Here is a 26,355-nt window from a genome sequence, read left to right on the forward strand (position 1 = left end):
TGCTTCTTGTCCTCGCTCATGCTTGGGTCAGCGCGGCGAAACAAGCGGGACATATCTTCGACGTACATTGCCACACTTTCGTTGTTCCGCTGGCTTCTCGCTTGCAGAGCGGCCTCAGCTCTTTCCCGGTGGTCCGTGCTCGGGAACGTGGTCAGCAGCTCCCGCCGGAAATCGTCCCATGACCGGAAAGCTCCTTCATGGTTTTCAAACCATGTTCGTGCACTGTCTGGCAACGCGAAATAAACGCGGCGCAGCTTGCGGTCTTCAGCCCATCCATTGCAGTCGGCGACGCGCTCAAATCCTTCAAGCCAATCCTCGGCGTCTTCATACGTATCGCCATGGAAAGGCTCGGGCGTCCGCGGTTGATCAACGATGACGTGGGTTGCGGCGACTGGGGACGTCATTTCGGTATTGCCGCCGCAGACAGCCGGTGGTTCCTTAGCAGGCTCCCGCAAAAGAGGAAATTCGGGTGGCTCACCACGCAGACGACGGCTGGTGCGCTGGTGGACAGGCGTGAGATCGTTGGGTCCCAGTCGGCGTGGCTCAGGGCTTCCGTCTCTAACTCGAACAGGGCTTGAGATCATACCCAGCAGCTCCACCAGAATTGTAACGAACAATTCAGGTAGTCTTGTGAGAACTATTTATTGAGGGCTAACTTGTCAAAAACAAGAAGCGTTCTCCCTCTTGATCGAGCGGCTCCTCACTTCTTCTTCCTCTCTTTTCTGGTCACAATCTCACGCGATCCGATCGCGTGCGGCGAAGGCGCCGTTGTCCGCTGGGAGGGCGCGCGTAGTTTAAAGACTGTTTCATGGCTTGCATCACTATCGTGCAAGTGCTCCGGCTTCTCATCGCCTCATGGTCCCCTTTAGTGGGAGGTGGTGTAATTTTTTAAAATGAGTGCTCTTTTATTCTCTTGCATCTCTACACGTAACTCAGCTTTTCTGGTCATAGTCTGGTTTTAGGGCCTGTAGGTGTATATATACTGGAAATATATTTGAAATTGAATTGGATAACATTGCAACATACCTTTATATCTGCAGGACATAGAGACGGTGGGGGTAGTAAAAGGGGGACGGCTTTGAATGAATGCATTTCTTTAAAAACTGATAAACATTAAAATGGGCGAGACAATAGTGAGTATGTTATATTTCCTGGATCTTGAAATGCACTCTGGTTGCTGATATTCCACACATGCAGTGGAACTCTTTCTCCTAAATAAACCTATTAGAATACTCTAAAAACACAATCAGCTTAGTTAAAAAATACCGTGTAACCGTAGGAATACTACCAAACGCTGATAAATGCAATGAAACCAATAATAGCACTTACTTTGCACTGCGCACTAAAAGAGTGCTAAGTACCAAATGAGGTTTTCGAAAGTAGGAGTAAGTTCACAACATGCCTATTTTTTTCGAACTAGAAAACAAGCACTATTAGCTCACCGAAATAGCACCTCTACTTCAAGCTAAGCTGAATGTAAAAACGCGCAAAGAAAGGAAAAATAAATTCCCTGCATGACAGCTGCTGTGGGAAACTGCTCAGAAGCTCCTTCGGAAACGCACGCATTTTATTTCAACCTTTAACGTGCTCCGGGCTCGTTCAAGTTATTGTTGCCGTAGTTTGATATTTGCTGAGCAGCTTAGGCCCCAGAGGTTACTAATTAAGCGGTTCAAGCTCTCATTTAATTTGGTTTCGGGCCTCTGCAAGATGCACGGCAGCAAGGAGCACGTTGTCTGCTAGTGCTGCTCCTTGGACCCCTCGAGAAGGTGTGCGTGTAGTTGTCACTACCTTTCAAAAATAGAGGAGCCTTAGGTTGAACTAGATGAGTAGGTTGAACCCCATAGAGTTCTGAACAGTCATTGTTGCCTGGTAATGTGAAGAACGGTCTCAAACTGCACTCGAAAGCGAAATTTGAGGTTAAATAGTGTTCGTATAAGCTCCGATTTTTAAAATAGGCATTTATAGACACTTAGACGAATTTAGGCACAAACGCCAAAAACAGGCATTTATAGGCACTATAAAAACACTGCAAAAGCCCTTTAACCTCTAATTCATGCTCATATATCAATGTAGGGCTATAGGAACGCAAGGAACAAAATAGGCATTTGCCTAAAATCCAATCTCTAGGCATCACCAGTTACTATTCATTCTCATCATGCACATTTCACTTCACTCGCATGATTTTAATAATTATAAGGTCATTCCAAGTGAAACATCCCAGCCCGAAATTCGACCACCAGTGATTCTATTGAAAAAAATTGAGCTAGATGGTAATTGTGTGACAGGAATTTCAGTGAAGTATTCTCACTGGAAAAAAATTATGTGGTCAAGTGACCGCTCTTGGAATGTTCCGGCGAGAAGGAAAAGTTAGGTGGAAATAAAACATGCAGATTCAGGCATTTTTTTGTAAAAACGGCGGCAATGTTTTTGCAGCAAAAATTTTTTTGCTCTTTTACCACTTGATATAGTATCTGTTGAAAAATGTTTTCAACATATCTAAACAAACGTTTATTGAGAAAAATGCTTGCCAACTTGACATGATTTTTTTTGGGGGAAATTCACTCATAAATTAAGCATCAAGGCCCTCTATGTAAAAATGCATGAGATAGTTCATTATATGCTCCAAAGTCTTGTGATGTGGAAATTTTTATTCATGTAAATTTTGTTTAAAGCCAATCAACAATTTTTGATGTGCACAACCAATTTCACTGGTAGGCAGCAACGATGTCTGTCTTTGCTGTAGAATGCGTGCTTGTTCTCGGGGCTTAGTCTGCCGGGCTCAGCCCTGATTAATCTCCCTGCCTTTCTTCTATTCTTACTCTCTGTCTTGTTGCGCAGAATTTGAGGCCCTTATACAGCCATTAAACGTAATCATTGACCACATCCCACAGCATCACCCGGCGCTCTCTTTGACCGTCACTGGCCCTTGCATCGTGAAGCAATATACTATATTATTAATTTCAATTAGCTCAACACTTCTACGGCACAGCCTGCACTGTCTAATTCCATCACCGATAGTATTCATGTCCATTAGGGCATACGCGTTGTCAACCTGCACATGGTTCGACGATAAAGAGCTTGCTGGTTCAACATTTGGCACCTCGGTATGTCGCCAGCATTTATTCGCATTTACACGATATTGGTTGCCACGAAATTTATGCTTGCTGAAGGCCTTCTTTACCCTCCACATCTCATCTACAGGCACGATAGACACAAGGTGTACTGAAGCTAAGAGTTAAGTGTTCGAACAGATACGCTCTGAAGAACAAATGCGAATCAAAAAGCACACAGCGTCTTCGGACTACCTTAGAAGTTACCCACCAATTTCGTATATAGAGCTGACTGCAGACAAGCATTTTGCCTTTCGTACAGGAAGATTTTTTTTTTAGAAAAATTTACTGTAAGCACGGAGCACGTACAGAGGGCTTCTCCTGGGGTGCATGTTCACTCGCTACTTGCTCTTGAAAAAACTGGTTTTCGGCCACAAAAAAAGAACGAAAAGCACGAATATGGCAAATATGCACAAAGGCATACACTTCCTAAATTCCAAAAAGAAAAAAAAGTGATTTTGGAAGTGTCGATCGTTCCAATCAGCAGCTCAGCTGGTGGCTGCAAGAAGCCAGTTTCTTTGCTTTGGAAATGGGAATGTCGAGGACGCACTTCAAGGCCAGCAGCGCCGGTGCATCGAAGTTCATAGAGAAGGCAGGCTTGATGACGAGTGAGCATGTGTAGTCAGTCTAGGGATACTTAAATAAATTTTTGTTATAAAATGTGCTTGCGCATTTTTTTTATGTGCAATGTTGTGGACCTCAACTTACAATCGTGCAAATATGGTATGCGCACGTGCACAAAAGGTTCATGCGTAAAAGTGTGCATAGCCTCGTTCTCATCACACACATATTGGGATGATGGTGTCTTCTTAAGGACCCTTAGAGTGACCTAAGGTCACTTTACCTTTTGTCACACTCTTCTTACAAAAGGCCACCTTTACGTGTAAGTAAAGGGAGCATTTGTGAGTACGTGGGCTAGAGCTGCTTATGAGGTTTTTGCATCCTTATTGAGTAGGGCCCATATGCAGAAGCTTTTTATGAAATCTATGAAGGTGAGCTTCTTGTGAAATAGCCAAGTAAGTCTTTTAACAGCTTTTTGCTGTTGTTTTCACCATGCTGTTCATTTATTAGCAGTCTAAACCATTTGGTAGATTATGCTTGCTTGAGCAAAGTTGTTACTTTCACATGTGTTGATTGCCCTCATTTCGATGGAGGCAAAATGCTAGAGGTCAGTGTGCTTAGATTTAGGTGCACGTTAAAGAACACCAGATGGTCAAAATTTCCAGAGCCCTCCACTACGGCGTTCCTCATAATTGTACAATGGTTTTGGGACGTAAAACCTCAGTTCTTATGACATGCCTTTCTTACTGCAGACTTGCAGAATGTGAACATCACCCTGCGGATCCTGTTTCGGCCTGTGCAAGAGCAGCTGCCTCGCATGTACACAACCCTGGGTGTGGACTACGATGAGCGTGTGCTTCCCTCCATCACCAATGAGGTCCTCAAGGCGGTCGTGGTAAGTTTTGCGCAAATTCAGTTTATGCCTCTGATGCGATACTGAATATGACAATTATTGATGGCCTAACATGCCAGGCTGATCGCGCATAGTGATGGAGAGGGTCACAGACATTATATTCTGTATGCTAGTGGACTTCCTGTGAGACGTAGGTCTTGATGGGTTATAGACCTATGTTTGTAAACAGCGGTAGGCGCCGTTGACGTACTGCCGCGCTTGTAGCGACGTGGCGCGTAGGCTGTGCCCTGCCCAAAGCTCGCCACTGCCCTCTATGATCACGTGACAACTGGCACAGCAGCTGCAAAGCTGTTTCCGAGCACCGTGCGTCGGGGTGCCTCTCGCATCTTTGCAAGGAGCGGCCTTGACAGAGGAAGTTTTCGTGAAATGAACACGTAAAAACTATGTAGACGTGCAACTCGACCTCTGATAACCTCACCATAACATCAGGTATCTTGACACCACAAATGTGACTGATGCCACGAATGTGAACGTGGCGAAATGCGATTGACGTTGCTGTAGTCTAGGTCGCATGTGTACTATCGGCCGCAAAAGTTTGCGGGATCTGCAGCGCATGGCGGAGCGATGGAAAACTGCATTGCTGCATCACCTACCGTGACGCGACGGGTGTTGAGGCTATCGGCCGTGGCCTCGGTGATTAGCGACGGCCCATTTAGACAATGCGTTGTGCCGGATATAATCGCAGAGGCTGCGGCCAATAGCCTCAACACCTGTCGTGTCACGGTAGGTGACGCAGCAATGCAGTTCTCCATCGCTCCACCACGTGCTGGAGATCCCGCAAACTTTTGCGGCCGACAGTACGTTTTAATTTGTTAACTAGTGCAAAAATGGACGTCCTAGCCCCGCAAGACGCTCTTTGATGTGTTGAAAATGTGCAGAGTTAAATTACGAACAGGTCCACTATCGTTACGGTTAATCCTTGCACATAAACAAATTTGCCGGATTAGTTACTCATTCAAAGGTGAAGGGCAATCTCAGTGACACTTTAATCGCCGATACAGCTGCGATAATGTATTAAACAATTACTACATGCCATGGACAAGGCTGCTACATATCTGTCAGGCTCGCCATCCACAGGTCGCTGCTCTGCCCGTACACTGAAGTCGAAACTGCGAAGGCCTACAGCCCGTAAACAGACTCCTAATGCGTATTGGAAATCTCTTAATGCGTACCGCAGCCAGAACAGCCATGTCCAATGCACTTGTGTTGCGTGCGTCATCGCAGCTGCATACAATTTGGAAAAGTATAGCCGAAGTCGGGCTTTCATTTGCTGCATGCGTTGTGGGAGAGCATGCGCGCCCATTTCCTTTCCTTAAGGCTGGCGCGATCGCGAACTGACGGCGGGAGCCGAGGGACCACTAGGAGAGGAGCACCGTCGTCTTTTCCGGACAACCCCTTCTTTCCCGCCACTCTTCGCGCCAATCCTCGCATCCCGGCTCGCGGGAAAGGGAACTCACCCTGCGAGGGAAACAACCCTCGCGGTGGGGAGGGACACGGGAGGTGAATAAAACAACCGGGCAGACAGGCAGACGCTCTCTAGTGCCCTGCTGACCTGCGAGGTAACACCTCACCGCCACGAGACCCGCCAGCCGATCATCGACCGAAGGTGTAAGCGTTACCCTTTGTTTTCTACGAGAGCGGACTATCCCTCTACGCGACATTTGCGCGTTATTGCTAGCGTAGCAATAAAGTGTTGTTTGTTGTTCTAGCCTGTTGCCTTATTCGCCCGAACCCATCGTAGCTGCGATGACGCGCGCTACGGGAAGGGGACGTTGACACGGTACGACTATTTGCGGCTGGGACCGGAGCTAGGCTTCTGCACCAGCCGTGCATAGAGCGGACCCCCTCAGCGTTAACGAACCGAGCCACACCTTTGTGATGAATTCTCTGCACATCACAATTGAATTGATCACAATAGTTATGCATATTACAAAGCTATCCACACTGCTGACGTATTTGTAAACATGCTTCCAATGGCTCCACACAAGGCTTATGCCAAAAAATGTTGTGCAGGACATTACAATGACACACTTTTGACAAAGCTAATTGTTTTCGTTAGATAAAACGAGCCATTCAAATCGCTCAATTTTTCTCACATAACCGATGAGCTGGCATCGCAGAAGAGTTCTCAAGTTTAACAGCTGCGGCCAATTTCTTGCGATGGTCTTTGTGAAAAGAAAGCGGTCAGAAGCTTTTCCCGCCTCTTTTGGGCCGTCCTGCGTAAGTAACTGCAACTCATCTCGTCGGCACACTGCTTTGCCTTCTTTGCACGACGAAGGCAAGCAGCGCATGCACCAGTGAAAACACGGCAGCAGCTGTGGTAGGCACAACGGCTTTTGCCTACCATGCGAAACTAAATGCCCGATGACAGCGCCACCGCATTTTCGGGACGTATGTCTGGTGGAATTGGTCTATTTCTTGACCAAATGTTTGGTTTCTATTCTACATAAAATATGCAAATCTGAACCACCCATAGTGAACAAACACATGAGCATCCCAGCCAAATTCTTGCCTGGCATGCCTGTCAAGTGGCTGCTCTATTTGGCAGCTAATTTGGCAGTTTGCTGCTGTTGGTCAATAACTGACGTACTACATCAAATACACTTATTGCTGTAATTGGAGTATGTAATTAAGGGGGTATGGTAGGGTAAGCGGGTTGTCCTGGTTTCAGCTTTACATCTCAGGAACTGTTACATATTTTGTTGTGCAATTTTGCGTGCTCATTAGGAGAACTTCTGGCCTTCAGTCTGTGCAGTTTTTACCCTGCATCTTCTCTTACTTGTGTCTGGTTCAGTACCAAATTTTAAACAGGTGTTTTAAACTGAGAAACACGAAACTGTATGACCATGAAATTTGGCACGCTTATTCCACTGGATATCGGTATTAATGTCTACCTATGAGGACGGTCATTTATGTCACAAGAAAAAAAAATATTGTCCTCGCTTGTCACGTGCTGTAAAGAAGTTCCGGTCAAGCTAAGAATAAACAATAGCGTTTGTGTGCCCATCGGACCCTGTCAGTATCGGTGCTATTTTCTGTTCGGAGGGTCTTAGCGATCATGCACTTGAGAGAGACTTTTCAATTAATCTGTTTTTTTTTTCTTAAACAGTTTTTCAAAGATTTAGGTTCAGACTATTTGGAAGAGATTTAGGTATAATCTGAGAAAATTTCAGCACAGTCGGTTTGATAGTTTTCCACAAAAGGTACGGAAGTTTGGAAAATATTTAAAAAACTTATTGTAAAAAAAACACGCTTTTATCTTCAAAAACGCGCTTGGAACATACTCGCCACGTACAAAAATGATTACGCTACAAAAGCATTTTGATGGGAAAATGTGCAATCAAGAAGTATGAAAATGGTAGGAAGTGAATATATTCAACTGATACTATAAAAATGCACGCACGGAGAAGGAGTGGTGGAAAAAGAGCCTGTGCGTCCATCAAGAGTCCATTTGTAAATGGCTTGGAGCACTCCTACGTGCTTGCCAATGCACGGTTTTGTTCCTCAGTGTGTGTATTATTTTTTAGTAATGAAATAAAAAGAATCACTTTTTTTGTCGACCTACCCCCCTTAAGGGGCTCATTTTAAATGTTTATATAATAAATGATGCTTTTCTGGAGAAAGAAGACTCGCACATTCGAGCAAATCTTACAATATGTTGCCTTTTCATCGCATTTGTGCCTTGTTTGTTTTGATTAGATTTGAATGTCACAAGTGGCCTCAAACCTAGTGAAGCTTGTGTGCAGTGCCTGGTTCCGACACTGTGGCTCTCATGCAGATTACATGCTCTGTCAAACATTTCCTGTCTCAGTTGGTCAATCGTGTCATCGTAAAAGTACAGTCAACCACAAAAGTTTACGGACCACGCGAGCACGTGCTAAACTGCCTGTCCATGCCACCTAGCAGTGCACCATCTACCGGTGACCGTAGCACTGGGCCGGAAAAGGGTCTTATTCTTATTCACTGGCATATCCATTTTCTACTGCCGCGCGTAACGTTATTTCGTTGCTTTCTCACAAAGCGCTTATTTGTGATATGAGCGTCACACTTCGATAGCAGAATCAAAGCCACCAGGGCGCGCTTCCAACGATGTGCCGTTGGGTAGAAATCACTTTCTGAGAAAGATTTCGACTGATAACAGTTACGCTGACAGACTGCTCGTGAGACAGAAGCACGTAGCTGTGGCTCACGTCGCGTTAAGAAGTGAAAGGTGGGAAATATTCGTGCCCAGTGAGAAAATCGCCAGGCCATCGATTAAGGGATGGATGCGTCTTGGGCGTAGTGCTGCTTTCAATAGTCACTTGCATGGCGGAAATGTCACGAAGAGGCTCTAAGCCACGTAAACTTTTGTGGCTGACTGTACATTCATTTACTTTCATTGGAAGGAAATCGGAAGGGGGGAGGGGTTGATTACGCCTATATTTGTGCAACCAAAGCAGTGATTTGATTGCTGTGCCAAGAGGGGAAACCTGCTACAGCCTGCTACATTTTGGCAAAAATCGCATAATTTGCACCATGCGTGTGCCATGACATTGTTCCTGTGGTCTTTCAGAAAACAAAAAACAAAAAAAGAGATGGCAGCTGCTCGAAATTCTTACTGAAGTTATCGTAATTTTTAGTGATCATTAAAGCAGGCAAGCGAGAGCACGTGCAGCTGAAAAATCTCTCAGAACCAGTTGCTATGCACTCGACAGCGAATATTACTTAGGTGAAAGCTTTATATGTCTCATCAAACAGGAAAAGTCACCATAAACGTCGACAACACGAGTGGCACCAAAAATCGAAGGACCTTGTACGAGATTCCGACATGACTCATATGAGATGTGATGTCATTATGATGGCAGAAATATGAGACGTCCTGATGACGACGTAATCGCATGAAATCTTCACTAGGTGGGCCGGAGGCCGTGCAATCCTGGGGCTGCACAAAGAAGGCTTCCGGGGGGGGGGGACTTGTCAGTCATTTTAGATGAACGCTTAACCGTGCCTAGTTAGCTGGACAGTGTTTGGGGGCGCCGCAGTTAAGCTACCCTAATTCAGTTTGCTGAGTTTTCTTTGGCTTGAAAAGATGGCTCAGTAAATAAATTAAAAACTTGCTCGAAGCGTACATTTTGGTCCAGAAAGGACTTCATTCTGGTAACCAGAATTTAATAAATGCCAAATACCCTCTACCGTGAGATTACACGGGGAAAGAATTGTTTATAAATATTGTGGAGTTATAAAAAATATCTAATAATTAGAGGCTGGATTTTAGGCAAATGCCTATTTTGTTCCTTGCATTCCCATTGACCCCCTTTGATATATGAGTATGAATTAGAGGTTCAAGAGCACTTTCGTAGTGTTTCTTATAGTGCTTATAAATGCCTATTTTTGGCGTTGGTGCCTAAATTCGTATAAGTTCCTATAAGTGCTTATTTTCAAAATATATGAATGCCATTTACCCTCAGATTTCGCTTTCGAGTGTAGTTTGAGACCATTATTCACGTCACCAGGCAACAATGGCTTCAGAACTCTGTGGGTTTCAACATAAGGCTCCTCTATTTTTAAAAGGTAGTAACAACTACACGCACACCTTCTCAAGGGGTCCAAGGAGCAGCGCTAGCAGACAATGCGCCGCTTGCTGCCGTGCATCTTACAGGTGCCTGAAACCAAACCGAGTGCGCGCTTGAACTACTTAATTATTAACATCTGGGGCCTAAGATGCTTGGAAAATATCAAACTAAAGGAACAATAACTTGAACGAGCCTGGAGCACATGAAAGGTTGAAATAAAACGTTTCGGAAGCAGCTTCTGAGCAGTTTCCCACAACAGCTGTCATGCAGGGCACTTATTTTTAACCACAAAGCTGTTTAGCAAATCGTTCCTTGCGAGTCGATCGCAGAAAGCTATCATAATCTTAACGGGTATGTGCCACTGTGCGGCTACCTGAGAACGAGTGCAGAGAGAGAACGAAAGAGAGAGACGGAAAGAAAGATATAAGGAACGAGAAAATTTTTTGCAAAACAAAAATTCTTCACGAGGTGGGATTCGAAGCCGCGTACCGTCGATCCATAGGTGAGTGTCCAAACCACTCTGCTATCCAGGCACACTTTCAGGGCATAGCATAGCCTTGTGTAGCGAGGGGGTGGGAAAGTGAGGAAAGAAGGGGAGAGTGCAGAAAGGATGAGAGAGAGAGAAATGTAGAAAAGAACATCAACGAAAGAGAGGAAGAGGAAGCATCGTCTCCTGACATGGCCAAGCCGCACATGCGCAGTAGCTGAGCCACGCCCACCGATGCAGGCATCGTGCGCAACCTCCGCTCTATAGTGCATAGCCTGGCATCTCGCAGCTAGACGTGTCGGTCAACGGGGGGCAGTACAAGCGGTGACAGGTCCATGCTTCGCTGTGCCGAGCTTTGCACGACTAAACTGCCCGCAATTTTTTTCGTTCTTTGCACGTTTTGAAATTCAGCTTAACTTGAAGTGATATTTCAGTGAGCTAATAGTGCTTGTTTTCTAGCTCGAAAAAAATAGGCATGTTGTGAACTTACTCCTACGTTCGGATACCTCATTGGGTACCTAGCGCTCTTGTAGTGCACACTGCAAAATACGTGCTTTTATTGGTTTCATTGCATTTATCAACGTTTGGTAGTATTCCTACGGTTACACGGTATTTTTTAACTAAGCTGATTGTGTTTTTAGAGTATTGTAATAGGTTTACATAGGAGAAAGAGTTGCACTGCATGTGTGGAATATCAGTAACGGGTTTGCTCTGTCTCTGGCATTGGAAGATTTCGCAGAGCCATGCGTAGGCGCCTCGGCTTTTTGTCCCCAATGACCACACCTCCTATTCCCCATGGTGACAAGGTCATGGGTACATGTAGCAGAACCGCCCAAATACGCATAGAACAAACAAACAAACAAAACACAAAAGCGACTTTCCAACTGGCTGGAGAAACATGTCCACAAGGTAAAACAAAAAAGCGCGCCCTTTCCTAGCGCTGGTCTTGCGAAGGGGTTCGATGATTCTCAATCAAGGTTCTCCAGAACGGCGCTTAGTTGCTGTCCATACTGGCTCAGACAAATGCAAAAAAAAAGTCTGCTGTCTATTTCTCCCGCATGCTTCCCTGTGGCAGACGTTATGAAGGGAACGGTGGTCCCCACGCGGTTGCCCAAGTGCTCTGCTCTGCAGGACATGCTGCATACTTGTTCCGAACGCCATTCCGTACAACACTGTGAAGAAGGTTCTTGAGAAGCGTCCTTTAAAATTTCCCTTGGTTAGAGGCCTCTTCTCGCTAGATCCCCAGCAAAGGTGCACCAAGCCAGACCAGTGTTTAGCAGGTCTGAAGAATGTTTTGAATGCCCTTATCGCTGCTAAAAGGTTGAGTGATTGCCAACGAGGCACGGTACTTGCTGAGCATGCCGAAATACTGCAGATGGAGAAGCACAAGTTGTGTTTGTTCGAAAAGAGCTCAGATAGGCTAGACAAGTTATTTTTAAAACTCCTCAAGTTCAACTCGTCGTATGGTGAACTGCGGAAAGTAGTGGAACTTTTGCTTGTGCTGAGTCACGGGCAGGCAACCGTCAAAAGAGGGTTCAGTGTAAACCAGTAAGTTCCTGTGGAAAGCCTCAAAAGCCTGTCGTACATATCACAACGTGTTACATTCGACGCTATTGATAAGGCAGGTGACGTCCTTAACATCCCTATAACAAAAAAAGCTGAGGACCTCTGTTTCATCCGAAAGGCATCGTTGCCATGTGCATTTGGAAGAGCAGAAGAGGAAGCAGCAGCGAATGATTCAAAGGCACCTCGTTGAGGACGAAATTGATAATTTAAGGAAAATGAGGTGAAGCTGCAGTTGCTGATCTGACAGCTTCAGCAGACGAATGGGCTTTGAAAGCAGAAGACAGGTGATGTCACATACATTGTGAAGTCAAAGAGCTTCAGGAAAACAGCAAAAAGCAAGACAGAAGAACTGCTGAACATCAACCAAGGAATAACCGCAAAACTTCTGGAGCTTTCATGAGTGCTTGCCACCTGCCTCAGTCTAGTCCTACTCGTCTTAGTCCATTCATAATGCGAGTCCTCTTCTTAGTGTTCAATAAAGTTGTTTTTTATGATGGGCCCCAGATCAATTATTGACATGGATCCTTGAAAAAAATCTTTTTGGGGCCTGGAAAGTTCTTAAAAACTCTTGAATTTCTGCCTTCAAAACCTGTACTAACCCTGCGGTATGTTAATATCTATGGCGGAGCTAATGTCATGAATAAATAATGCTAACTGCATTTGGCAGGAAATGTCTTTTTGGAAACTGTGCTGGTTTTCGTGGAAGTAGTCAACAGAAAGGAGAAAGGTACGTGTGAGTATATGATGTGTTCCATTAGTTTGCAGCTACACACGTCAGTGAGATGGGTCGATACCTTTTTTGGGGACGAGAATTATTTTTCCTACTTTCCACTCCCGTGGCACCACTCCAGTGTATAATGACTGCTGAAAAGTGCTCTGCAGGATTACACTATACACTTTTTGTACTTTTTAGTATTTTGGAGTTCGTTGTTGACTCCTGCAGATGACTATAATTTAAGGGACTTGATAGCCTTTTCAATTTCTAAAGCAATGAGTTCCAGCATGGGTGGATGATCAAGAAATGGAGTATGAGGCAGGATGTCGTCTGGCTCATCAGTGAAAACAGAACAAAATCTTGTGTTCAGAACGTACGGTACACTGCGATCAGGCGTCACTCTGATCACGTAGCAAGGCCTATTTGGCGGGTTGCAGGTTTACCGTAAAATCCCGAGCAAGCGCCCCCGTCCCTTTTTCAAGAGATTTTCAATGTGTGCCAATAACCGAGCGAGCCCCCCTCCCCTCCCACCATTTTCACGGTTTCATTCACTTTTTTCATTTACCCAATGAGGTGAATAAAAACAGTGAATGCATGTGTGTTCAATAAAGCATTTCATTAGAAGCAAGTGTGCCTTCTTTATTCTGAACGGCTCTTCTGTCACCATCTTGAATTTTGATCCATGACCGAGCAAGGGCCCCCCCTCCAAATCTTGACAGATAATCTTTCACCATGGGGGGGGGGGGGCTTGCTCGGGATTTTACGGTACTGTCTTTTAGAATCCTTTTGTATTGTTTGTTAGCATGTTTGGTAGGCTAGAAAAAAAAAAAGTACGCTTTGCTTTAGCGGCACGAGATTCAGTTTCTTTTTCAGCGTGGCAGTATTTCAGCCAGGCTTAAAGGGACACTAAAGGCAAATAACAATTTGTCAGAGTGAAAGGTGAATGTTTGAGAACTCCTAAAACGTGAGCATCATCAACAGCAGTGCTCTACTAATCGAGAAATTAAGGTATATGTAGGCCACGATATGTGCCACCAATGGGACATTTCGGAATGAGCCCGATGACATCAAGAGTACTCAAACTACTTATATTAAAAAAAAATAACATTCCGTACATTACAAGACGTAATAAAATGCTGCTTGTGTGTTTCTGTTTCATTCATGGAAAAAAAGAGCTTGGCGTTTTAAGGAGAACGGCGCGGGTGGTTTAAAAGTTCCGTTTTTGCTGGGCTGCTCTCCGCTGGCACGGTCGCGTCTCAGTGGTACGTTTCATTACAGTGTAATGTTGCGTGTGCTTTGCACGCTTATGAAAGTCACTCTGATGGAAAGTTCGACAAAATGCCACGTCCCTGTTATGTTGCCGGGTGCCTCAATGGTGTGTGCCGCTTTAGCGACATCAGTTGCGGCAAAGAAACCGACGTGACTTTCCAATGGGTGCTGCAAATAAACCCATGCGCCTAAGTGGCTGAGTGCCGTTCCTCTGCGACAGTGTGCTAAACAACCAAGAAATCTGCGTGTGTGCTCGTTGCGCTTTCGTGCAGTGGATTGCGAGATCAACCGCAACTTGAGCAAGGCTTGTAGTGTGCCCTTCAGAGCAGAAACCGCAGTGTCAGCTGCTGGGCAGTAAAGGCGGGCAATGTTGGGCAAGGCAAATGCTATGTCAGGAGGCCTTTTCCAGGCGGGCGATTTGAAGTGTGCTAACGCTGTGCGGACCTCTAAAATGTGATTTTCTTTCAAAATAAGCATTTTTTTTGGCACAAAACAAGCACTATGAGGTTTCTGAACGCTATTTCAGCAATCAACGTCGACTTAACATTTGCCTTTAGTGTCCCTTTAAGGCGTATTCGGTGATCTTGCCACATGGAATTTTCGTTATTTTTTGTTTTTCATACGTTTGAATGATGGATTGAACCATGGTGTTCCAAATCACTCGGTAACCGTAATAGTAGGAATATAGGTTTTGGTTAGTTGCTGCACTTTCTTTTTAAAAAGGCACCAATTTTCCATGACATTCTCTGGGAGAAGTCACTGAGGAACCACTCACAAAAATAAATTCATCATTAATTGCATCATAGCTACCTCGGCTGTAAAGTGTTATTGTTTTGCTTAGCTTTGGTGGTTGTGTAGCTGATGCTTGTAAGTAGCGAAAATAACTGCGTGACCACTCAAAGGTGTTAGATAAGCAAGCGTAGAGACATTATTAGGGTGAGACGTTGCAAATAAATAAGGCGTCATGTATTATTAGTCTAGCGTGTTGCTGCACTTGTGATAAGCCAAAAGTTAGACAAGAATTTACAAACTCACTTTCAACGCTTTGTTTAGCTGCTGCTCATGAGAGATCAGACCAATTGATACCGGGGTCATTAAACTCACCTAGTAGGATTAATTGAGCATTATTATATCTGTCTGCAAGTAAGCGAAGTGCTTCGCGGAATTGAGCAATAAATGAGACATCAGGGGGACGGTAGCAAGTTCCTATGATGACGGGTGAGCGAGGCTACAAAAGATGAGTAACAGCTCTAGGCGAGAAGGGATATCTACCTTGCGGCACTGAAGGCGATGATGGGTGGCAATCTTGACACTACCACCTCGCTTGTTATCGCGATCCTGGCGAAAGATGTTAAACGGGCCCTGCAACACCTTTCTTAGTTATATTGGAATAGTCTCATTATTGGCGTATGACTCTTCACGAGTCATATGCCGCAAAAATTTTTCGAATCCGTCAAGTCTAAGTGGTGTTACCAAATTATAGAGATCACGTTCCGCAGCTTTCTCCCTCAACTCAACGCCTCGAGCGCGCGGAAAGCTAGGCAGCGAGTCGACGGAGGGAGCGCAGAGGAGCGAGGCTCCGCCCAAGAGCGCCGGCGGAGTTTTTTTCTTCATTTTTTTCTCTCTGACGTCTGGGCGCAACCACGTGGTCTGTGCCGCCACTTCCGTTCTCGTCGAGCGGAGTCGATCGCACTGTGTATCGCGCGTGCTTGAAAACTGCGCGTCGGTTTGGTAATGTTGGGTGTGCACCTCGAACGCCGTAGTGTTTTCATCGCTCTGCCAACCATGGAAGCAAACCTGCGCGCTCGTTTGGAACGAATGACAGCTGAGATCGGTTTCGGCCCATACTCCGATACACCGCCTCGTAAGACGGCACTGGCAGACGACCCCGAAGCGTCGCCATTACCGGACGCCAGCATTGTTATCGGAGACACGCTGCGCCTGTGCCTCGGTCGGTCGTGAGAACGTGCCGACGATGCAGTTCTCAGCTGACGAGGCAACACTCGAACGGCTGCCACTCTCAACGGCAACCGGCGATGGTCAAAAGCACAGGAATATTCACGTTTTCGGCACTGCGCATGGCGAAGTAAACGGAACCACGCAACTATGAGCAGACGAGCTGTCGGTGAGACCGGAAGTGCTAATATTAATGTTTGTTCGGTGTTTTTAACGCGATAACATAATATAAACATACATATTATCTACTTATTGAACTCAAAATTAACAACGAAAGTAATAATGAGGGTGTTATCGTGATTATAACATCAGCCAATGGTGGAACTGCCGACAATCGCGTCATATTTTGCGGACTAATACATCATTTGTCGAGAGAAGAGGGAGCGATCTTCAGCTGACTTTGAGAATTTATTGTAAATTCCAGGCCGTGCGCATCGCTATAATATTTGGCTCGCGTGTTCTCGGGAGCCTTGACTACCGATCGGCAGCGCTTTTTGAGCATGCTCGAAAAGTGTTGCAGGGCCCCTTTAAATGATGGAAAGGACAATGCCAGTTCACTATCTTGGATAGATGCATGTAGCCATGTTTCTGTCAAAGCTATTACATCAGAATTAGTGGTTTCAATCAAGTGTCGTAGTGTGTCACACTTTGAAATGACACTTCTTATGTTAGTATAGATAATGAACAAGTCCTCTAGATTATTACGATGGTGCTTAGCGTTTTTGGCTTCTAGCTATGATGTTTGTGGTATCACTTTTTTAGTAGCACGGTCAAACACGTAAACGCAGTTATCGATAATAAGTTTATTGTGACATAGCTTGTACGGAGTAGACCTATCCTTTGCAAATGTTGCCAGGTTTTTATGTGCAATTGTGCTGTTGTAAGAGTAGTTTTCAGAAATGCTAATTCCTGAATCCTTCAGCTTCCTGGCACATGGTAGAATTTTTTCTTTATCTTTAAAGTTATTGAGACGCACTATGATCGGCCGATTTTTATTTTGGCGAAACCGCCTTAACGTATGTGCTTGTCTCGGGATTTCATGGTGACGCCAAGGTTAGTTCGACAGGCATCTATCATGAGCCCATCAGGCTGCGCCCAGGTCTCGCATTCAGCCTCCACAAGGCCGAAGAACACAAGGTTATTTCGGTGTGATCTTTCCTCAGAATCATCTATCCTTGTTTCAAGGTTTATGATACTGTTTGTGATTTGTTGAGTGGTTGTGCGAAAGCTCCAGATATCTGTTAAGTTGCTTTATCACTTTCAATCTTTGACAAGCGTCATCTTATTTCAGAGAATGCTTCGTTTTGTGCCAGCGTGGCATGAATTGATTTGATTTCATTAAACAAGGTTGCCTGACTTGACTGTGCTTGTTATAAAGCTGACAGAATTTCATCATTATGTTGCGTATCGGCAGACCGAGTATATATTAGCAGGTGCAAGGTTTTCTTCTACGTCGCCTGCAAGAAGCCACAGCTGTAGTACAGCACGAACACAATCACGAGATAACGGCCAGGGCACGGCAGTACTATTAATCCCAAATGATGAGTGCGCGGTGGGATAAAATGTTTTTTACCTGCACAACAAGCAGTTGAGGTCGTTTAGCGCAGGTCATAGTAGCAGTACCACCATGCCCAGTGGAGGTTGCAGTAGGATCGCCGAGCTTTATAACTTCGTGAAGTGACGTCATCGTAGACGCAGTTGTGCATGATTCTTTGAAGGAATTTGGCTGTGGGCGAGGCAGATCAGTTGGTTGCATTGGAGTATACGAGCACCGGGCAGTAGGCATCAAAACACCCCTTGCCAAGGCAGGGCGCTGGTCTGGCGAAGTGTGGTGCGTTGATCTGGATGGAGCCGAGCCGATTGGCACCAAGGATCTGGAGGCAGTACAGGGTGCTTCAGGGTAAGATGCTTGAAGAATAGCCAGCTGCACAAAAAACATTCGAGGTCATTTAGTGACGGCCATCATAGCAGTACTGCCATGCCCACTTCCACGCCCAGTTCACGCTATGGGCAAAGGTGGCATCTTACGCCTGTCTGCCGTGCATTTCAACATCACTGTGACCCTGGTCTTTTCATTTCCCATTGTGCATTCACGTACCCAGGGATGCAACAGCTATGCCAATTGCGCCAGTTTGATACAGTTCCTTATTTTTGCGCCAAGCTGAGCCGAAACCGTGAAATTTGTGCCAAAATGCCCGACCAGCTTAAAATTTTCTCAGTTGTGCAAATTTGAGCGAGAAATGGAGGCCGCGTTGGGTCATCTGCAGTGTGGGCATCGTCATCCAATACAGACGCGCAGACCCTAACCCTAACCCCCCGCGAAAGAAAAGAAAAAAGTCAGTTTCACCGGAAGGACGAAGCAATGAATGCGATAGCAACAAATTGTAATGCTATACGAAGTGAGGCTGGCAGCAAACTCTTTTGTATCCGATCTCGCGTAACTCTACAAAACGTTGGTGTAAGAGAATACGGCGTTTCCAGGGAAAGAGGCTCTTTCTGCAGTGTCTTCGCATTGAAAGCGCAGCACGTAGCAGGATATACGCGCCGCCCGCTGATGGCTGCCAAGATAGCGCTCGTGCCAGCGATCGTGACTGCGCCCATGGAATCAAAGTTCAGAAGTCGCTGCTCGAGCGACAGCCCCCCGCCCCACCCGCCCCCCTCTCGCGTCTTTTCATGCTCGTTCAAGACGGGTGGGACGTTTCCTCTATGCTTCGATAGCAGGCTTCCCGAGCAGAGTGGTGCTATTGCATGCGCCCTCCGAGCGACGGAGATGGGCTGCCTCATTTGATACCTGCTTCATCTGCGTTCGTCGCACGCACTCACGCGCTTTTGCCCACGGTAGAACATACTATGCACAGGGATGTGTTATCAATTTGGACTTTATACGGGAGATGACGGCAAAAACTCGTCGAGAGTGTCCATATAGTTTCTCGCAATAGAAAAGGACAGTAGTTCTCAAATTTCCTGATGCTTGTTTTATTGCGTGCAGAATGTTTTTTTAAGCCACTTTTGCTGCAGTACACTGGTGTCTTGCGGAAAAGCATACCGAGATTTAGAAGGGGCTGTTAGCACTAGCTGTCAGGGACACAGCACATTTTGTTCCTTAATTACTCATTCATGCATGCGCCGTGTAATTACGAGTACTAGTATGATCGCTGACATCTAAAAAATTATTGGCAATCACTTGGAGCTGCTGTGTATGGCGTTTCTGCGACCTTGAAAAACAATAGACAAAAGCGTATGCCAGTTTTCTTTTTTCGCTACCCCCATTTGCTCCTGCTTTACGAATCTCCCAAATTTTCAGGTTGCCAGGTTCGCAGGTCCACATTAGCATTTCCAGTGCCTGTCGAATTATTTGGCAGGTCCTGAAAATGCTAATGTGGACTTAGTCATTGTTCGCACTGACTTAATCATTGTTCGCACTGGTGGGTGGCTCAACACACTGATTTTATTGAAGTAGCAGTGTTCACGTGCACTGTGCATGAATTAGCTGATGTTGAATGGTTTTTACATATTTTTGTTTTCTTTTCTAAAAGTAATCCTTCTTTGTTATACTGCTTCAAATTTGAATTTTTGTGCTCCAAAAGCAACATTTTGTTGCTCTGAAAATTGCTCCAAATCTTATTTCGGCTGTTGCACCCCTGCGTACCTCCTTGGTACCACGTTCATCATTCACGTAGCTGGCCGGAATGTCTAAAAATTTTGAGTCTCTTCCGCATTTACAATCCGGCCTATGGGGCATTTCCGTTCTCTTCGCATCTTAAAGACAAAGCGCTGGAACTCTATTTAGTTTTCCCTCGTACTCGGCCGGGCGCTTCTGGCACATCGACGTCCTTTGGCAAAGCGAGAGTGCGGCACGACACATTAACTTTTGCACCCAGGAGCGACTGGCCTTAAAGGTGTCGTGAGGCACGTCGGCCTCACATGCAAGCACCCTTGCCTTGATCTGTACAAGTTCGGTGTTGACAGGCAGAAACGTTGGCGTATGAATTCTGCCAGGTCCTCCTCGATTTTCGGGTAACGGCCGTTCTTGGTGCCAACGGAATACCTTACGAGCGGGTGCAGCTTGAAAGATGCGGTCACGGCATTTCCTGCAACCTCAGATGATTGATTCGCTCAGTCCGAAATGCCATGCTGCACTGAATTGCCCCTCTCTTTGGACAGCAGGATCGCCCGTTTCTTAAATGTGGCGGTATACTGATCACGCCCGTTTATTATCACAGTGGCAACGCGGAAGCAAGCACGAGGAGCAAAGGCGAGGCATAGGGCTGCAAAGTTAATCCGAAATGATTATTATCCACATATTGCCATCGTGGACCCTGTGGCACTAGCAGTGCTAGCAGCACAATGTGATGGTCTCAGCATACCCTAGTGGCATGTGTGTCAGCTGCGATGCACACAAGTGTTTCTGTACTGAATGGGGGCTGCTAGGATAACGCATGCGCCAAGACGCCGGGTAAGCGCCAGCACCACAGTGCCTTCTCGCGCAATCACTGGAAGCGCAGATTGGAATAAAATGCGCTCACGCGCAATCACTGGAAGCGCAGATTTGAATAAAATGCGCAATATTGTGCCACGAACCCGCCAAGTCCTTGTAATGTGCGAGGCACATTCCAGAGGCTAAGATTTTTTAACAAAAAAAGGCAAGAAGAAAGTTGACGTTATATTCACGTCACGAATCTCAATATAACACGAGGAGGCGCCTTTCTAACTCTCCAATTTCGGGACAAAATTCGCATTATATTTGTACAAGCATGGTATGTGCGGATAATTGATTTTGTTAAACATAGTAAAAGTACTCCAGCTTAAAAGCTTTGTTCAGAAATGTGTGACACGTAACAGCTCCAAAGTGAGGTTTTAGCTGCTCCAGAAGCTGGGCTGAAGTGGTTGCTCTTACCACATCACTGCCAAAGTGTTAATGTCACCATATCGGCCTATTATCTTTAATCTCGAAGGTGATTGCTGTTTCTGTGGAACTTCCAAAAGAGGTGGTATTCCCAGCACACTTCACTCATTTCGCATACACTGCCCATTCATCTGCTTGCTTTGTCCATCGTCGGTTGCCCAAGTGCAGCCACACATACAGAAGAATAGCACATGGTCTCTCACAAACGCACGACGTGAAATTTTAGCGAGCATGTTATTGTAACACTGCGAGGTGGCCAGCTGAAAACAAAGTTGAGTCAACAAGAGTCAGCAACGGCTGTCAAGCATTGGCAGTGCTTGTTAGTAGGAATTCTAGTGCACAGTTTCATTACCTTTTGTTGTGGGAATAAATTACCGGAATAAATTACCGTATTTACACAATTGTGGGTTGACCTATTTTATCTAACTTTGAAGTTGGAAGTTTGGTGGCCGACTTACAATCAAAATCGAAACTACTACCAGTAATGCAGTATGTTACTGGCGGTATAATAAAAAGTTGAGCGAGTTGGTTTTGATTCATGATGTAGGGAGGCGTGACTAACGCGGCACACAAGAGGGACACAGGACGACACGCTACTAGCAACTTTTATTCAGGAAAACACATTTATAATGCAGTTAAGCCCGATAAATAAAAGGAGTCGATAGAAAGAGATTAAATACACCTGTGCTCAGCACAATCATTTCACATGTCGTTCGAGAAAGGCTACCTCCTGCAGACTAAGCGAAGGATGACTTATGCAACTTGGCCCCTTCCGGCTGATATGGAAGGCTTCGACTATCTCCCTCTGTGTAGAGCCGTTGTGCCTGTACATTACCATTGCCTGTACATTACCAGCAGCCTATAGATAAATATCATCGCTAACAAGTAACACGTATGTAGCGTTATTAGTGAATGTTAGTTCGTCCGTGGACTTCCTTGCGCTAGCGTAATACCGGGTTACTGCAGCCGTAACCGTGAGAGGCCGGATAGGTGGGGCCATCTGGCGGTGCAAAGAAGAACCTGGCAAGCACAGAATTGTTATTGTAGAAACCTATCGTATTCTATTTCTCCGCTGGTGTGCATTTGCTATGTCGATATTCCATAGACCCCTTTGCGCATACCGGAATGCTGTGCACGCTAAAGTTCTCTGATATAGCTAATTGAGACACACCAGCGAGTATGGCCCAAGCGTGCGTCCCCGGGCACCTCCTCGTTGCTGCTTGGAACAGCGTCCATTTTTGAATCGCTGTTTTGCAAAGGGTCGAAGCGAAAATGATTCGTGACGTCATGTATCGCGGTGATTCTAAGTTCCAGAATGATGTCTTCAACACTAGTCGATACTTTTGACGGCGACGACGGCGATGCTGGTGACAAGGCATGACTGAACGTGCGCGCCTAGCAGACGTAATGTTAGCTGAGCAGCTGATCCTCACGTCACTCCTCTCTGTGGACAAGTGGTAAACTGGGGCGCGGTCTGGAGTTGACCGCGAGGGAGCGCTGCCAGCGCTAAGAAATGGCGGGATTGCCGGCCGTCTTGAATCGTGCTAGATACTGGTGATATAAATCAGTAAAACAGATAGTTATTCGTCCCTCAGTTGCATTTTCGGTCGCGAATCGCTGCTAGGGGGTAGATAACTACTCGTGGATGCAAAAATCTTGACATGCGTAATTTTGATGTTAGTGCTCCTTTAATGCCGTGCCAGTGGACATGCAGGTTTTTTTGAGACTCTTTTCGGTGACATATCCTTTGGTAGAAGTGTTTCAAGCCATTGTTTTATGGACTGTTTTACTTTTTCGCAAGTGGCCTCTTTTTAGTCTTTTCACCTGTGCGAAAAAACTAGTGCCCATAAGGTGTGAGCATGACCAGTCCAAAGCAGAATTTAAGCAAGTTAGCGCGATGCCATTCTTCAGCCGAGAGTGTCCTGAGATATTTGAATATTTAAGTTTCAGTGCGAATCGATTAGAAGATTTCTCGAATATTTTCAAATATTTTGAAGTGAAATTACTGACAAAAAAAGTTGCAGAGGATCCCCAAGCATATTCTTACAAGATAGGAACATGGAAGTGTTTCTTTTGGCTAGGTTGGTGGAGGCGTGCTAGTTTCCCCATAAAGAATGGAACCCCGATGCAGAGGCCGAATGGTGTTTATTCACATCATTTGGCACAACCAAAGTGGTGTGCACAACACCCTGCACATGAAAGGAAGAGATGCTATTTCTTCTCCTCCTCCTTCAACTTCAGGGGAGGCCTAACTGATGTGGCAGACAAGGGCGAGCTCCCTTCCAGTCTGGAGTTATTCATCTGCTGCGCAGGTTTCCCTCTGCTACGCCGTGGCTGTGGATGGATTCTGCTGCAGTTGTTGGCGCCGGCATCAGTTTCAGTGGGAGAGGTCACATGTTTTCCGCACACTGCTTTTTCAGATGCCAAACGAGTGCGCGCTTTCGCAAACCTGGTCAAATGACGCTTTCGTGTTAATATGTAGTGAAAAACATGGCCAAAAACAAAATAATGCCTTTTGCACAGTAACCCGTAAACCTGCCGGCAGCGCGCTGTTCACCGCGTGAAAATGAAACTGTGCTGCTAGCTGTCGCACAGTGATGTGACGTGGTGTAACATGCAGTATTGGCACAAGCCTGAAAAACATTATATTTCGCCGTTTTTTAGGGTGATAATAATGAATTTGATAGCGCAGGCTGAATTTGTGCCGCCAAGACATTATTTGGAAAGCACGTTTCGCAAGCGAGTCGATCGAGTACGAAACTGATACCATGTTCGAATATTTCGAATAGCAAAATTCCGGTGCGAATCGAATCGAATAGCAGACACTATTAGAAGAATATTTGAAAGTTCGAATATTTGCATGCCTCTAGTGATTACACTTCTGTATTTGCATAACCGAAGTGTTAATGCCATCACATTGGCCAATTATCTTTAATCTCGAAGGCCATCGCAGTTGATGTGGAACTCACACCCCCCCCCCCCCCATGCTGTGCGAGTTGCACACACTCCATGCTTTAAGTACCACACAACATAAATAATGCCTCATGTGCATTCTTTTTATTACGAAACGGACGTAGTGCAGTGGCAAATTGGCTGGTGTAGAAACAGTGACTAATTTATGGGTCATTTTTTATTCGAAACTACTTTTTTTGAGTCGATGTTACAATCAGGAATTGCCTCATTTTGATTACAAAAGCTTTAAAAGTGAAAGGCACTTAAGCATGCTTTACATTCCCATGAAATTTAGCCCAGTTTCTGGATTTGGTTCTTTAAAAATAAATGCCACATACGCATGTGAACGGAAGGCGTGGCAACACCGGCCTTTCCTCGACGACATTTATTTTTGGGAGCTGCTCCGGTATGGAGGGGAACACGTAGCCGTTGGTTGGGCACAACTCCTTTAAAGGGGTCAAAATTGGGGTACCCTTAAGCTTCGCCTTTAAGAGTTGAATGCGATCGCGAAATCCGGCCCCTAGTGTGCACTTCAACTGCTAAGTGCATACTTATTAATTTGTGTTGTTACACACGCGCGCGCACACAGACGCACGCGCACGCGATATATTTATAGTAATGATACAGGTTTTTGATCTAAAGCACTTCCCTGTGCTAGAGCCCAGACATGTTTCTCACAATGCTTCGTAGATGGCAGCATATTATCTAATGTTTGCTTGATATCTTTTCCACTAGATGGACATAGTTGTCCATTTTTGGAGCTGTTTGCAAGTTTGTGTGTGTTTGCAGCGGCGATGGGTGCACTATTCCAGCTTTTTTCGATGCATTGCGTCCCGCAAAAAACGTAGTTTGATGGCCTCGCCAATGCACCTACAAATCGCCGAACGGGCTCATTTTCGTCGTAACACCTAAGGAGACTCCTTCCACCACATGGCATTTATGTAGTGTTTTTTCTCAAAGCAGTTGCAAGTAACATCGTGGCTTTGTGGTAGGACACGTGCTTGCCACACAAACGGCCCGAGTTCGACCCTCGATGGGACCGAAGATTTTTATTGTTTACTTTATTTGCATTTTTCTTGATTTTTCGCTCACAAGCGACGCAGTCACCGACGCAGACATCGGAATTTCTGCGAAACGAGCTCTCTGATGCTATCGCGTTAAAAGCCACTTTTCTAAGTAATCATTCAATGACCTCAGTATCAGTTTATTGCCGCAAAAGTTTCTTGAATCTGTCATGAACGAGCGGAGTTAAATGGGCTTGTCGCCCACTTTAAAGGGGCACTGACATAAAATTTCAAGCTCAAGATGTGTCCTTCATTTGATTGTTCAGTATGTATAAGTATTTTTGACCAAATTTGAACGGCATCCGTCACCTGGGAGTTATTTTATTTCGAGGGCAAAGAGTGCACGAAAGCTCAAAGGGGCTTTCAGCACCCTGTGACATCGACACTGCCGTGACGTGTTCGGTGTGGCACATACCATCCTGAGTGATGATGCGCTAGTAGCGATGACGTCGACGATCCGAGTGTTTCTTCGTGGCGCCGACGTCTGGAAACGGTCTCACTCTTCATGCCTGATCTTCATCGCGCCGCTTTGAATGATTTCTAGGGGTGTGTATAGTGAAATTTAATCTCGAATTGAATTCGAATTGAATAGTGCTGAACAGTGTGGCCAAAAATATCGAATAGTATATTTACCCGAAATGTGTACCGCCAGTTACAGCAAGACAAAGGAAAAATCAGGGATGCTACGGCATGCTGACAGCTTCATTACGCACTTGTTCGGGAGTGGCTTTTGTTTCAGCTTTTATGGACGCGCAGGCATGTTGATAGAAGAGCCACCATTCCAGTCAGCAATGGCACTCGTCATCTCCTAACAGACGGGGGTACGGTAGCTAGTTTTCTTTCCCATGGTCGAGCCATAAGGCTTATCTGACAACGGTAATGTTGTGATCCATCACCGTGGGTGCTCCGGGCCCACAAGTCTTTGGGCGCCCGTTCACAGCAACGTTTTAACTGCACGCCGCAACGATCGGAGTTTCTGAACTAGTGGTGCGGTGCGGCAGTGGCGACTGCCCAGCGTGAACAAATTTTTACATGCAAAGCCAATCACTGAGGGTTTCGCAGGCCAAAGTCAGATCGTTTTTACGGCACTTGCAGCATATGCGACCGAACTACACAAGGAGTCCGTGCCTTCGTTTCGGGAGTGAAGTTGTAAAGGACTTGACAATTTTCTCATGTATTTTTCTACATGCGGAAATGACATGATCTCCTTTAAGATCAACATGCGCTCGCTTTTGAACCAGGATGTCAGTGAAAATTTAACGAACGGCGACGTTAGCGTTAGTTTTAGCCACCCTACCTAACCA

At 45.6% G+C, this 26,355-nt stretch overlaps 1 protein-coding gene across 2 annotated transcripts in view; it reads left to right on the forward strand.

Annotated features, from left to right (window-relative positions):
* The window catches only part of LOC119379449 (protein l(2)37Cc), a 183,134-nt gene that overhangs the window by 101,413 nt on the left and 55,366 nt on the right, over nt 1-26,355 (forward strand). For both annotated transcript variants that reach the window (XM_037648753.1, XM_037648754.2), the window contains exon 4: nt 4,424-4,566. In XM_037648753.1, the coding sequence (XP_037504681.1) occupies nt 4,424-4,566 (143 nt within the window). The remainder of the gene's footprint in view (nt 1-4,423; nt 4,567-26,355) is intronic.

The sequence above is a fragment of the Rhipicephalus sanguineus genome, chromosome 1, assembly GCF_013339695.2.
Source record: "Rhipicephalus sanguineus isolate Rsan-2018 chromosome 1, BIME_Rsan_1.4, whole genome shotgun sequence".
NCBI lineage: Eukaryota > Metazoa > Arthropoda > Arachnida > Ixodida > Ixodidae > Rhipicephalus > Rhipicephalus sanguineus.